The following is a 12,973-nucleotide window of genomic DNA, read 5'->3' as shown; positions in this document are numbered from 1 at the left end:
GGCCAGAAATTTAGACAACTGAATCAGACAACTTCGTCATCTGAATCAACATCTGATATTATGGATTCAACATAAACTTCTTCTGCTGATTTATCCCTTGACATACCAACAAAATGAAACAGTGATTCCTCTTTCCTAGGCATTTTCTAGAAAATTGTAATAATGCCTCACTAGGCATGTTTAAAGCGCCATTGTACCAAAGAGTTAAAATTTATTATTGTTTTTAGTATTTTTGGGGGGCCCGAAAATTAATCTGCCTTGGGGTCCCAAATATCCTTAATCCGCCACTGGTATGTATGTATATTTCATTAATATCGATATAAACTGTTACATTAATATAAATATAAACGAATAAAATACTATTTAATTATGTTTACTCAATCTTTATGTTTATAGTAAACTTGACATAATATTACAATAATAATCAAAAATGGTAATGTTTCCACTAAATCATAACATTATTGGATTTTTTCTTGGGTGATGATTTGGTTGCCTATGCATTAATATGCAAGATAAAATTACTATTTATTTTAAAAACGGTAAGTCCGATACTACATAGGAAAAATCGATGGCAATCCCGACAACCGAAATACCGTCAATCAAATTCACAACGTTCGAAATCCCGACATTTGAAATCCCGACTGTATCGAAATCTCGACAACCATAATCTCGACTGTATCAAAATCCCGACTATATCGAAAATTAATATAGTCTGGATTATTGAAGACAAATAACTTTTTTAAGTCATTCCGGAGCGTAGTCACTTTTAAATTGTTATTAATAATTAATAACAACAATTAATAATCTAATTGTATTTGATATCATTTCATAATGTTAAGGTTTATTATGAATAATTCAACAAAATCAAATAAATTAATTTTTGTTATTAATAATAAAAGTGTAGCACAAGGTGACTACGCTCCGAAATAATTTAAAAATGTTATTGTAAAAAAATTCGATATAGTCGGGATTTTGATACAGTCAGGATTTTGATATAGTCGGGATTATGTTTGTTTGGATTATGGTTTTCGAGATTCTGATACAGTCGGAATTATGGTTGTCGAGATTTTGATATAGTCGGGATTTCCATACAGTCGGGATTTCGAACTTCGGGATTTACAAACTAAACGATACATTTATTTTTAAGAAAAATAACGATATTCTTATAATTCTCTGACGAAGCAATACATTTGTAATAATATAAATATGTAATTAAACAATCATACAATCATATTTATATAATTTTAGTATGGATTTTAATCATTAATTAGTAACATTATTATAACTATTTAAATTCTATAATTTAAAAATATATTTTAAATGAACTTATAAATTCAAACAGAGTTAGTCACAGTTAGGTTAAATGTAATTCCAAGAAATAAAAAAATCATTTTTAAAACTTTCCATATTTCCCAACATTTTTTTTTTTAATTTTACAACTTGTAAATTGATATAATTGGCAATGTTTTAAATCATTTTAATTATATTTTTTATCTCGCTTTTAACTTCGTGTATTATAAATTTCAAAATTTACTTTTCTATTATTTATTTACTTTTTTTTATTATTTTTTCTGTTATTTATTTAAATTATTCTAAAACTAAAACCAATTAAAGAATTAAATAGCGTTTTTTAACTTTTTTATACATCAATAATAAAAATTAGTGGAAATCCATTAATTGTTTGAACACATTAAAATATATACAACAGGAGCAAAATAATCTATTTTCTCGAATTAGTGAATTATAGAAAAATCCAACAAAACATGGGAATGTTTTTTTTTTGTTAAAGGTGTGAAAAAATTAATAAAAAAATATTAATAATTCATAACATAATTATTTTAATTAACAAATAGTGTAAGGTAATTAAATTTAAAAAAAAACTCATTTTTTGTACACAGCTTAGACTTTATTTACATACACGTTAAAATTACAGTTGAAAAGTTGTTTCGTAATTAGATTCTTTATATATTAATCTACGATCTCATCCATGTAATCGTATAGTATCCATTTCATTTATGTTGTAAGTCGTATAGTGAACACAAATATCAATAATTAGAAACTTCGGCGTTTTTTTTTATTCTTACTTTTTCATATTTTTATAAATACACGATTTACTATATAATTAGCTAGAATCGCATGGTATCATTGCATTAGGAAAAAAATGTTATTTTGTTCATATTAGAAAGTAAAAGCGGTTCAATTATCAATTTCATCTGTTGGAAAAGTGCTTTGAAATCGAAACAACTGTAGGCCCAGAAATACGAGTGAAAACTTTGAAACAAATTTTTTGATTTTTTTTCTCTTATTTTTTTTTGTTTGTTTTGTTAGTTGAACACAAAATACATTTCTTTCTCAGACAGGTACCGAACGATTTATACTTTCATATCTCTTTTTCTCTCTCTTTCTCTTTCAATTTCGTTATTTAATTAATAATTCAAAAATTGCCTCCATTTGAAGAAATATTCCAGTAAAAAAAATCATTTGTCCTTCATTAATTTAAATATTTACACACACCCTGTACGTGATTGTTGCATTATAAGAAAATCGAAAGCTTCATCAAAGAATGGTAAGCATTTTGTCGTTCTTGGAGTCGGAGGAAAATCGCTATCCTAAGGCAATGATTTCACATCAACGAATATACAATTAATTTAGTATATATTTTATTTCTTTTTCTGATATGTTCGAACTCGACACAAATTGACACGTAAATTGACAAAATCCTTGTCACCCTTTGCCTCGGCTGCTCTAAAATATCAATAATAATGTATAGTTGTTCAATTTATTCACGTAATGGCTCAATCGAAAATAATCTTGTGGATAATCAAATTTACTCAACAATAAAAATAAAATCGTAGGCCTCATCTTTTGGTTAGTTTCTTTAAATATAATATTCTTTAATTAAAGTTTGTATTTTTTTTTTGTTCATCCACTTTTATTATATATTTATATATAAATTGGTCTTAACAATTGTGACCTGAACGCTGAAAAACTTGACGTGCCGGTAGTTCCAATACGAAATTTAAAAAAATCTTCCGACACGCACGAAAACGTTTCTTTTGCAGCGCGTTCCGTAGTCATCCTAATCTTAAAATTATTACGAAAATATTGTTAGTCATTCTTGCAATTCATCCATCCAATTCGTCAATCGATGCACACAAATTCCATGAAACGTGCTGTTGTGAGATAGAGTTGTATTCGTTTCAATTCTCAATATCCGTTCTCGCTCCAAACCGACAAAAACTGACAGAATATCAAAGGTTATTGCATCTCGTAAACATTGGATAATCGTAACGCAGAGAAATAAGCTCCTTACACGAACTACTTGATTTCGTTTTCTTTTAGTATAAAAATATGATACTATACATTATTATAACGCGGCGCCTTTTCGCGGCCGGTATCAAAAATCGGGTACACACCTAAATCAGGAGGCGTAACGAAAATGGTTACAATTACAAAAAAAAAAAAAATTAACATACAAAAAAAAAAGACGAACCCGAACTCTTCATCATCGTTCAAATCCAAACGCAGGTTTTCAAAATTTCCATCATAATAAATTCATGCTCTTTAAATTCCTTTACTCATCTCTTCTTATGTACACGAAAGGCATTAAATTTGTGCAAATGCTACCCGTCAGTGCATGCAGTCTGTTCTTAGAAACTAAGACGCGCCTGGGCATCGATTATCAATTATACTTTTACAATTCTTCATTATACAAATACCGTTTTTTTTTTTTTTTATTAAACGCACGAAAAAATATCCGGAGAGTTTCGGCTTTCGCGAAAAATTTATGAAAATACTTATATTTTTTGTTTCAGTTTTTTTTTTGTTTTGGATCATCTCGAGAAAATCGTCGAATCCTTCGTAGAAATAGAATATTTCTTTCCATCTTCTTTAAATATATATATATCTTAAATTTATATAGTCTTCTAGTCAAATTAGCTATCAATAATATCTTCTCTCCTTCCATCTCCTCCAAGTATTATATTTAACAAATTGTATATATATATGATATAATGAATATACCATTAATAACATTTATGTGCGAAAATATGAGCACATCAATAGTAGTAGTTTTGTTCATCTCTTTAACTCTCTCTCTCTCTTTCTTTTTTTCTCATATTTTTCAATCTGCCTCATTTCCAAGTTATTTGTATTTGTATGTTGTTCGTCTAAATGGAATCTACACTTTCGAGATTCTCTTTTTGTAAGCACCTATATATCAGACTATGTTACATTCGTCAGGTCTTCTAAATTGCGCCCGAAATGTTACAAAAATAATAGTCGAAGTTTGCTTCAACCTGTCCAAAGGGGGGGAAGGCGAAGGCTGTGTCTAAAGGATACTGCAGGCCGTACCGTGCATCACCTCCGATATGAACATTGGTGTTCCAGCGCCGAGTCCTCCGTCCGTCTTCTCCTGCTCGTTCTGCTCGTACTCGCAGTCGAAGTAGTGACTTTGGCAGTCGAAGCATCTACACTGATCCGACATTTTGCACGTGATTCCGAATTGCTTCGCGACGGCTTTGTACAGCTCCTTGCTGGATTTGTGCAGGATTTCTGGACCCTTTGTTGGCGTGGACACGCTGGCCTGCTTCTGCAATCTCGTCTGCAAAACAACGCACTATTTAAACTCTTGCTAAACTTAATTTAATTAATACATCATTAACCTGCATCGATGACCCTAAAGATTTAACACATTCTAGTTAACGCTACATTATAAACTTACTTCTTACTTATTTAAGAGGCTTGTAACTAACCATGATTATACATCAACTAAGACTTTGTATCACAAATGGAAGATTAAAAATACCTAGTAAAGAATACAGTTTTGAAAACCAACCTCTTAATGTGTGCCCAATATTTACGTAACTAATGCATCTTAAAATATTGATCCGTTAGATATAATTGAGTTCATTGTGATCAATTTCCCAATAAATTATATAATTTATATAATTCTTAACACAGATGTATATTACTTGAGGCAGTTAAAAAATGAATTTAGTGTTGTACAGAAATACTAAAATAACACAAAGACTGAACTCATTCATTCATCATCTGGCATGCAATCAGAAGCAACGCCTACGAAGCTTTGCGGGGATTAGAAAATTAATGAGATTAAAGAAAATAGTTTCAAGTTCTCCAGAAGAAGAAAAAAAAAACAGAGCTCGGGGTTAATGGAATTAGCACGAGGCACGGAAATCAACCAGCCGTTATTATGATTTGACACGTAAAGGACTATACCTTCCATTATCTGGGTGCGTAAAAAAATCGTTTCTCGCTGTTCTTTCGCGATGTTATCATTCGGAAAATTAATTAAACTCTTTGTTGTTGTTGTTGTTGCTCTGTTATTTGTTGTTATTTGTTTGAAAATTACATTTGCCTAAGTGTCGTTATTTGTTTCGCTTAATGTCTGAATTCTCGTGGACGAAGCTTTGCGTCTTGCCAAGATAACAATAAAAATGCTAATCAAAACGTAATTTGCATGAACAGGAGCGTTTCTTGTCGAATTAAGCGAAACGTGATTATGCATACAATACGTTAACAGGGCGTTAACATCGAGACGCTGCATTTGATATGAATCGTTCTTACATCGATATTGTTCAGGTGGGCGTGATTTTCCTGTTAATAAAAGGAATTATAAGCAAAATCTGTGAATACTAATGTTTGCTACTTTCTAAGTTTTAGTCGTAGTGCATATATTTGAATACGAAAACGAGTCATGAATTTTGTATAAATTATAATCATTTTTTTTTTCATTAATTTCAATTTATTTTGTCATTTAAATTTTGTCAATAAGAATTAATAGATAAACATTTCGAGAAAGCCTTCAATACAAGTTTTCATATAACAAACAGTTGTAGTAAATTTTATACTTGTTATATAGATTGGGTGGAAGAGAAATGCTTGTCCATTTTAAAGCTCATGAAAATTGATCTGCGAAAGAAATGGACATCCAATTCAATTTCCTAAGTGGGTCGTGGTCAATACAGCTTCTTTAATGGCTTCCCTCTAAACTTCAACTACATCCATTAAAAACTGTACAAACAACATGGACTTTCCATTTCATAGCTCAAAAAGATTCGTTCATTCTCAACTAACAAATCTTCCAATTATTGGCAATTATTATTAATTTTATATAAAGTTTACATAATTTATTAGATCATTGTAAAAAAAAAACATCGATCGTCGAATATAGTTTTTCTTTTGTTCTATATTTGGTTAATTAAAATTTCATAATGAAAATATCCAATGAGTGAGTGCTAATTAGAAAATCGACTGTGTGGGGTTGTACGTTTCATTCGAATTCTGGGACTATTGAATAATGAGAAAACGTTTAATATACAAATGGATAATTGGAATTGATCATTCGTCACGCCCGAAATGGGTGTCCCGCTTGTCCAAACTATAATTTAAATAATGTATTACTCTCAAAACATTAATGACTATCTATAAGTAACTACATGATAAAAGTCGTTGACTTTCGAAATCCCGACAACCATAATCCCGATTATATCAAAATCTCGACTATATTAGAATCCCGACAACCATAATCCCAACTGTACTAAAATACTGACAATATCGAAAATGTCTTCAATAACATTTTTAAATTATTCTAGAGCGTAGTCACTTTTAAGTTTGTTATTAATAACAACAATTAATAATCTAATTGTATTGAGATTATTTCGTAATTAAAAAGGTTTATTATGAATAAAAATGTAGCACAAGGTGACTACGCTCCGAAATAATTAAAAAATGTTATTGTAAAAATTTTCGATATAGTCGGGATTTTGATATAGTCGGGATTATGGTTGTCGAGATTCTGATACAATCGGGATTATGGTTATCGAGATTTTGATATAGTCGGGATTTCGATAGACGGTATTTCGGTTGTCGGGATTGAGATATAGACCCATCTTATTTAGATAGTTATGTATAAAATATTTTTATATGAATATAATAAATGTGTTATATTTTATATCACTTTATGCATCTTGTTACTAATTGATAAGTTACAAAAATGTTGATTATTTGTTTGGCATTCTGATACAATTTTTAACATATTAGTTGGTTTATAGCTATATTTATACTAGTAATTAATTGTAATCCTCCCAGTATGTTAGTCATAATTAGTATATATTAATTAGTCTTGTAATAAGTTTAAATCATCAATTTTACATGGTTCAAATAAAATTTATCTGAATTGTATTTCGATGTAGTAAAAAAGAAATTGCGTATATATTATGTAATATCCTGAGATACACTGAAATGGAATTTAATTGAATACAAGTAAATTGAAGTGGATTTGTGAGGTTCTTATATGGACGAGGATTATAAAGTAATTTTAAGTAAGATTATGTTGATGAAATTCAGTAAATTCGCTCGAGAATAATTACTTTCTGCAGCCGCAGTCGTAAAGTGTTTAATCATCAGGACTGCGTCTGTGCACGGGAGGACAATAAACTTAATGGATTGATGGACTAATGGATAAATGGATGGATGGATGTATGGATGACGGACTCACTTCTTCCAAAACAAACTCGTAGGATGGCGGAGGACTGGACGGCATCAGGTCCTGACCCTCGGTGCCCTCCAGGATGGCCGGAACGTTGTTCTGTGGGCTGCTCACCTCGCTGTCGCAGTTATCCTGCGTCTCCACGGAATTGCTCCTCGTCGATGAGTTCGACTTGGACATCCTGCTGAATTTGAACTTGAAAGGAGCCACCTTGACCAGATCACCGACACCCACTGAAGCAATACAAATCGACGTGCAGGATTCGCAGCAATCAACGCTGGCTGCAATTCACCTGAAACTTCTTCAATTAGCCCCCTCGTTAACGTGGACACAACACGCGTGCTTTGATATTATCGATCTATCCGGTCTCATCCGAATGCCGTGCAACGTTCGCACAACTGATCGCAATAGATTGAGACACGTTACAGGAAGAAAAAAATGGAACACAATATTGCAAATAAACACATATAGACAATTAAAGAAATAGCTAACTACAAGATTAAATGTAAACTGAGTAACTACGTTTTCGACTATACCTTTTTATTCTTCGATGAATGATTGTGATTAATCTTACAGGGCACTGGTCGTCGTCTGTATGTAAAATCCAAGCGAAATATTGTGAAACTCGCGTACATGAAACATTAGGCCTGAACACCACATCGAGTTGTGTCCGTCGCGACGCTTCGGAGCCCCGACGCTTGCGCTTTACCCCAATGTATTGATGTTTTCTGCGTCGAGGTTTGCAGGATCATAGCTGCTTCGTGGAAATCCAACACTATTCCAGAGACGGACATAAAATGAACAAGAAGAAAATTACACACCAAATATACATATAGGGTGTCCTAAAAGCTTCCAAACTTGATCATAATCACATAAATATTGATAATATTTTATTTACAAATTATACGCGTCAAAATCATTTCATTATTACGTTTTTATTTATCAATGTGAAAGGTCTTTGAATACAAAATGGAGATTTGTATTCAAAGACCTTTCATTTGCATACAACAATTTATTATTAAATAAAAACATAACATAGTTCAACGGCTTTACATAATTATTCCGAATCTAGGTCGAATCTGTGCATAAGTTTATCTATTGAGACGAAGCACACATCAAAAAGGGAAATAGATGAGATGTAGAAAACCCCGAGTCTCGTATTTTGTTTGTTCGCGTGTACGAAAACACAATATCGTACTTCCGGTCCAGCTTACCGAAGCTTTCTGTTTGAAAGCTGAACAAAATCATCTGTTATGAAATTCTGACAAATTCACACTAGCAAAACTATGCTTATAGAAAAGAACAAAAAATTACAAATTTGTATCCAAAGACTGTTAGATAACAAATAGTAAATTTGTAAATAAAGTCCTAATTTAATAAACATTATCAATAACTTCAATAAATTTGGAATAAAAATTGATTGAAAGGTGAATATTGAAATATGCCGAAAATTATTGGATAAATTGCAAATTGTGAGCATTGTTACGTAAAACTGAAGTGGATGCATCAATGCGGATATGTAAAACGTATTTAGGACAATAAACATTGGGAATGTGTAAATAAAGTATGTTTTTAGGGCATAAAGTATCGATCTCACATCGAACATATAAAGAAAATTGATTATATTATTATAATTAGTACTATTGTTACCAATATTATTGTATTAATGAACAAAAAAGTAAATATGTGCATGTTGAAATTAATTGCAAAATGATACTAACCACAGGTCTTTTCGCCAATGAAATTATTATTTAATATAATACAAAACTATTGTATTTTAAATTTGGTCTCAATGTTACAAACATGTATAGTTGACATATGTTTTTATTTGCACTGCGCTGTTTCGTAAGTTGCATACACGCTCAAAATACTTTATATAATCAATAATTTGAGGCATTTCTCTTTTCAGGTTGATTGTATCATAATTCAATTACATTTTGTGCATATTTTTTGATATCTGAAATATTTGGTAAGTGAATCATAGGAATTTGGTCAAAGAGGTTGTCAGATGACTTTGACATTTTCTTTCAGTGAATCATTATTACTACTACCTGTCACTGATAAATTGTACTAGAGACAGTACGTGTAATTAGATCTCAAAATTATCGTGTTTACAGCTTGTCCCATTTGAATCGCATCAGGATGAAGTGGTACGAAGGAGGCATCACAGAAGCGGTGTCCTTGTACTCGCAAAATAAACTGATCTTCGTTGTTTACATTGAAGGTAACATCAACAGCAAACAATGGCAGATGCATACAAAATATAATAATGATGAATAAGTGCAGTTTGTTTATGTGAATAAATTTGATTGTAGGAAAGGATGAGAAGTCTGTAACTTTGACTAAGATGCTGGATGATGATAGGGTCAGCGGGATGCTGGAGAACCCAAAGTTCATTACTCTCAAAGTGGAGGAGAATAGCCTTCCACATCAACAGTTTTCTGAAATTTGTATCCTTTTTAGTTTAGTAATTTGAAAATTATTATAAGATATAATGAAAAATGCAATGTAAAATGTTTCCTTAATATTAGGTTAAGATAAACAAACGCCTGTACCTTCTATTTATTTCATTGGTTCTGGATCCACTCTGGAAATTGTCACAGAATCAAAGGATGCTGCAGATCTTGCGAAGAAAATCAATGAAATTTTAGTTAAAGGTGGTGAAAGCCCTATTGCTATACAAACTGGTATGTGCTATAATTACTTATGAGATTACAATGTCTAAACTATAAACTTTAGAAAATTTTCTACAAAGTGAAGCAGCAGCATCTAGCAGTAATGCAGAGTGTGTGGGAGAGGCCTGCTCTATTAAACCTTCTGAAGTTGCGGAGCCTTTAAAACCCGAGGAGAATAACGCCGCGTTAAGCGTCGAGGAAAAGCTGAAATTAGCGCAAGATCTGATCGAGAAGAAGCGGGCTATGAAAAAAGTCGAAGAAGAAGAAGTAATATCTTTATATAATGCTAGTAAATGTTAAATTAAATTATTTTGTTGATGCAGTTGGAGAAGTCCAAGGAAATTGAGCGCCGCAAGATGGGTCACGACGTGCAGAAAATGAAGCGCTGGCAGCAGGATCAGGAGATCAAGCAGAGAATGGAGGAACGGGAAAAGGAAAAACGCGAGGAAAAGGAAGCCAGAGACAAAGTGCGCAGGCAAATTGAAGAAGATAAGAGAGAGAAAGCCGCTCGCATGTCAGCATCTCCGCCTGCTGCAGCTGCCACTGTGCAACAGAGGAGGGTCCGACCTAACGATTCAAACTCTTCCAGACTTCAGTTCCGCTTACCGGATGGTAGTTCTCACACCCACGATTTTCCCTCTTCTGTGCCTCTCCAAGAGGTCATCAACTTCGTGAAGGAAAACTTGATCGTTGGCTTCACCAACTTCGTACTTTCCACCACCTTCCCACGCCGCGAGTTTCAACCGGAGGAAGCAAACGAAACTCTTTTAAATCTGGAATTGGTCCCGAATGCTGTCATCCTCGTGCTGCCGGTCTCACGTGCAACCGTGAGCACAAACAATCCAAACCAATCCTTGTCCATTTTCTGGCAGTTGTTGGCTCCACTTTTCACCATATGGAACTACATGAAATCGTTCCTGTTCAAAGATCCTCCGCGACAGAGTAACGATAACAATACTAGACTGGCCTCGACGAGTCGACCAAGGTGCGTTTAAAATAATATGAAATAAACATCTCTAAATCTATTTTTTTTTGTCATTCAGAGCACCGAAGAGGGAGGCTGGTGAATCCGTAATTAAGAGGCAAGGAAACGTGCACAAGCTGTCGGATAGGGACAGCGAGGATGAAAATAACACCTGGAATGGAAATTCCACCCAACAAATGTAATATTGTGCCATGTTGCTGTTCCCCTGTATCTTGTATATTTTCGTTTACCTAATATCTTTATTGAATTTCGAAGCAATTGTTCTATAAGTTGTTAATGTTATGCATTTTCGGAATGGCAACATGATCGTTCGATGAATGAATGTATACATATAGACAGTTTTAACTATAATAAATTTTAAAATCAATTACGCGTGGAAAATTTCTTCTCTTGCACACTTAAAGGAAACAAAAACAAAATAATAAACAGATAATATTGTGGTACCAAATAGTATAACTATTCTTGATGTATTTACTTGTCTTTATACAATCTATATATTATATTTGAAATATTTGTGCTAAAAAAGTGTTATATATATAAAAAAAAATAAATTTAAAACAGAATCAAATATATTCATGTAAATTTATATAATTTTAATAGTCTGAAGGTATTTATATATATATTTATTAATTACTAGGAATTTACTTGGAAACGGTACTTCAGTAATCACTGAGTTTTACACGAAAAGAAAGTGAATGTAAGTAGTCAAAATGCACTCGACATGAGAATTCTCTGATTAACTGAAAGACCAAATTCAAGTGGTATAAATATACAGGAAGTATGCAGTTGAGGAATTAGCTTACTGCGCAACTATAACATATAGAATGTTATATCATTTAGTTGTTCTCTTCAATTGAATTGCTCCACACATAATGGTTAAAACTATAATTCAATCTTTTTAAATAATTATAATCAAAGGCTATTATAAAGTCGCTGTTTTCATATTTTTTTAGTTGTTTTTTTATATAAAATTATTTCTACTCTTAAGGTCTTTTAACTATATATCTTGGGTGTTAGCTATTATTTGAACATGATACACTGTATTCACATGAAGCTCTTGCTCCTAGAATTAGTAGTTAATTGAATATGTATGTCATAATAAAGAAAATAACGAATCCTATTTTTTTAATTACCTAATTTTGTTATATTATTATTTTAAACAACGTTTATAGTTATACAAAACTATATTAATATAATATATAAAGATAACTATTGCAAAGAGCTATTGTATTCAAGTACAGTAGAACTTCGCTTAACGAGTTTAATCAGTTCAAATATTTCCGGATTTTTACTCGTATAGTGAAACACGTTTTCCCATATAAGCTAATGTAAATTACGATAACTTGGTCTCGATTTTTAATGATTTTGCTTTTCATATCTACGGTTCTGTTTGCACATGCAAGTGTTATTAAGTTTTAAACACACAAAAAACATATCTGTACACAAGTTTGGAAATTTTTTGATCACAAACAACACTAAGATGCAACTAGTATGACCACTAACTATTTTCGAATTCGCACACGGTGAAGTAAGTTTATATTTGTTTATATTACTTGTATCAATTTGGGGATTTGGAATTTAGTCTCTTTATACCTTCAATATTTGTTTATATAAAAGCGTATATATTGTGGTTATATATTAAAATAATGGTTGGACACAATACATTTGTGTTTTGAATTTACAGCAAACACAAATTATATTTACAAAGTATAATCCGCTTTAAACAAAGATGACAAAGAAAATCGAAGATGGTTTATTTATTAAAAAATACACAAGTTTTGAAAATGATGTAGAAGGCGCGCA

At 31.8% G+C, this 12,973-nt stretch overlaps 2 protein-coding genes across 4 annotated transcripts; one reads left to right on the top strand and one right to left on the bottom strand.

Moving 5' to 3' along the window:
- Positions 1 to 4,164: 4,164 nt before the first annotated feature.
- On the bottom strand, positions 4,165 to 8,236 carry LOC108562612. Of its 3 annotated transcripts, none has more exons than XM_017921018.1 (3): positions 8,047 to 8,128; positions 7,520 to 7,802; positions 4,165 to 4,603 (listed from the first exon to the last, which is right to left on the bottom strand). In XM_017921018.1, the coding sequence occupies exons 2-3, from the start codon at positions 7,688 to 7,690 to the stop codon at positions 4,331 to 4,333; spliced, it is 444 nt and encodes a 147-aa protein (XP_017776507.1). In that variant the 5' UTR covers positions 7,691 to 7,802; positions 8,047 to 8,128; the 3' UTR covers positions 4,165 to 4,330. The 3 variants fall into 3 exon arrangements, with proteins under 3 accessions (XP_017776507.1, XP_017776509.1, XP_017776508.1); XM_017921020.1 differs by having other exon boundaries at positions 7,625 to 7,802; XM_017921019.1 differs by lacking the exon at positions 7,520 to 7,802 and having other exon boundaries at positions 8,047 to 8,236.
- Positions 8,237 to 9,540: 1,304 nt separating this feature from the next.
- LOC108562589 (UBX domain-containing protein 4-like) lies at positions 9,541 to 11,537 on the top strand. Its single transcript, XM_017920987.1, has 6 exons — positions 9,541 to 9,734; positions 9,826 to 9,960; positions 10,048 to 10,197; positions 10,250 to 10,452; positions 10,509 to 11,170; positions 11,229 to 11,537. Exons 1-6 carry the CDS (start codon positions 9,653 to 9,655, stop codon positions 11,350 to 11,352), a joined length of 1,356 nt encoding a protein of 451 aa, XP_017776476.1. The 5' UTR covers positions 9,541 to 9,652; the 3' UTR covers positions 11,353 to 11,537.
- Positions 11,538 to 12,973: the final 1,436 nt, after the last annotated feature.

Source organism: Nicrophorus vespilloides, unplaced genomic scaffold (genome assembly GCF_001412225.1).
Source record: "Nicrophorus vespilloides isolate i.1.1-1 unplaced genomic scaffold, Nicve_v1.0, whole genome shotgun sequence".
In the NCBI taxonomy this organism is placed as follows: domain Eukaryota; kingdom Metazoa; phylum Arthropoda; class Insecta; order Coleoptera; family Silphidae; genus Nicrophorus; species Nicrophorus vespilloides.
The sequence above is the reverse complement of the archived record's forward strand: the minus strand, read 5'-3'. Positions and strand labels throughout refer to the sequence as shown.

Excerpts from the sequence above, each read along its gene's own strand:
- LOC108562612 (XM_017921018.1), bottom strand. The coding sequence starts at position 7,690 with ATGTCCAAGTCGAACTCATCGACGAGGAGCAATTCCGTGGAGACGCAG. Across the intron at positions 4,604-7,519 it reads ACGAGTTTGTTTTGGAAGAA|ACGAGATTGCAGAAGCAGGC; the intron begins GTGAGTCCGTCA and ends GTTGTTTTGCAG.
- LOC108562589 (XM_017920987.1), top strand. The coding sequence starts at position 9,653 with ATGAAGTGGTACGAAGGAGGCATCACAGAAGCGGTGTCCTTGTACTCG. Across the intron at positions 10,453-10,508 it reads AAAAAGTCGAAGAAGAAGAA|TTGGAGAAGTCCAAGGAAAT; the intron begins GTAATATCTTTA and ends TTGTTGATGCAG. Across the intron at positions 11,171-11,228 it reads GCCTCGACGAGTCGACCAAG|AGCACCGAAGAGGGAGGCTG; the intron begins GTGCGTTTAAAA and ends TTTGTCATTCAG.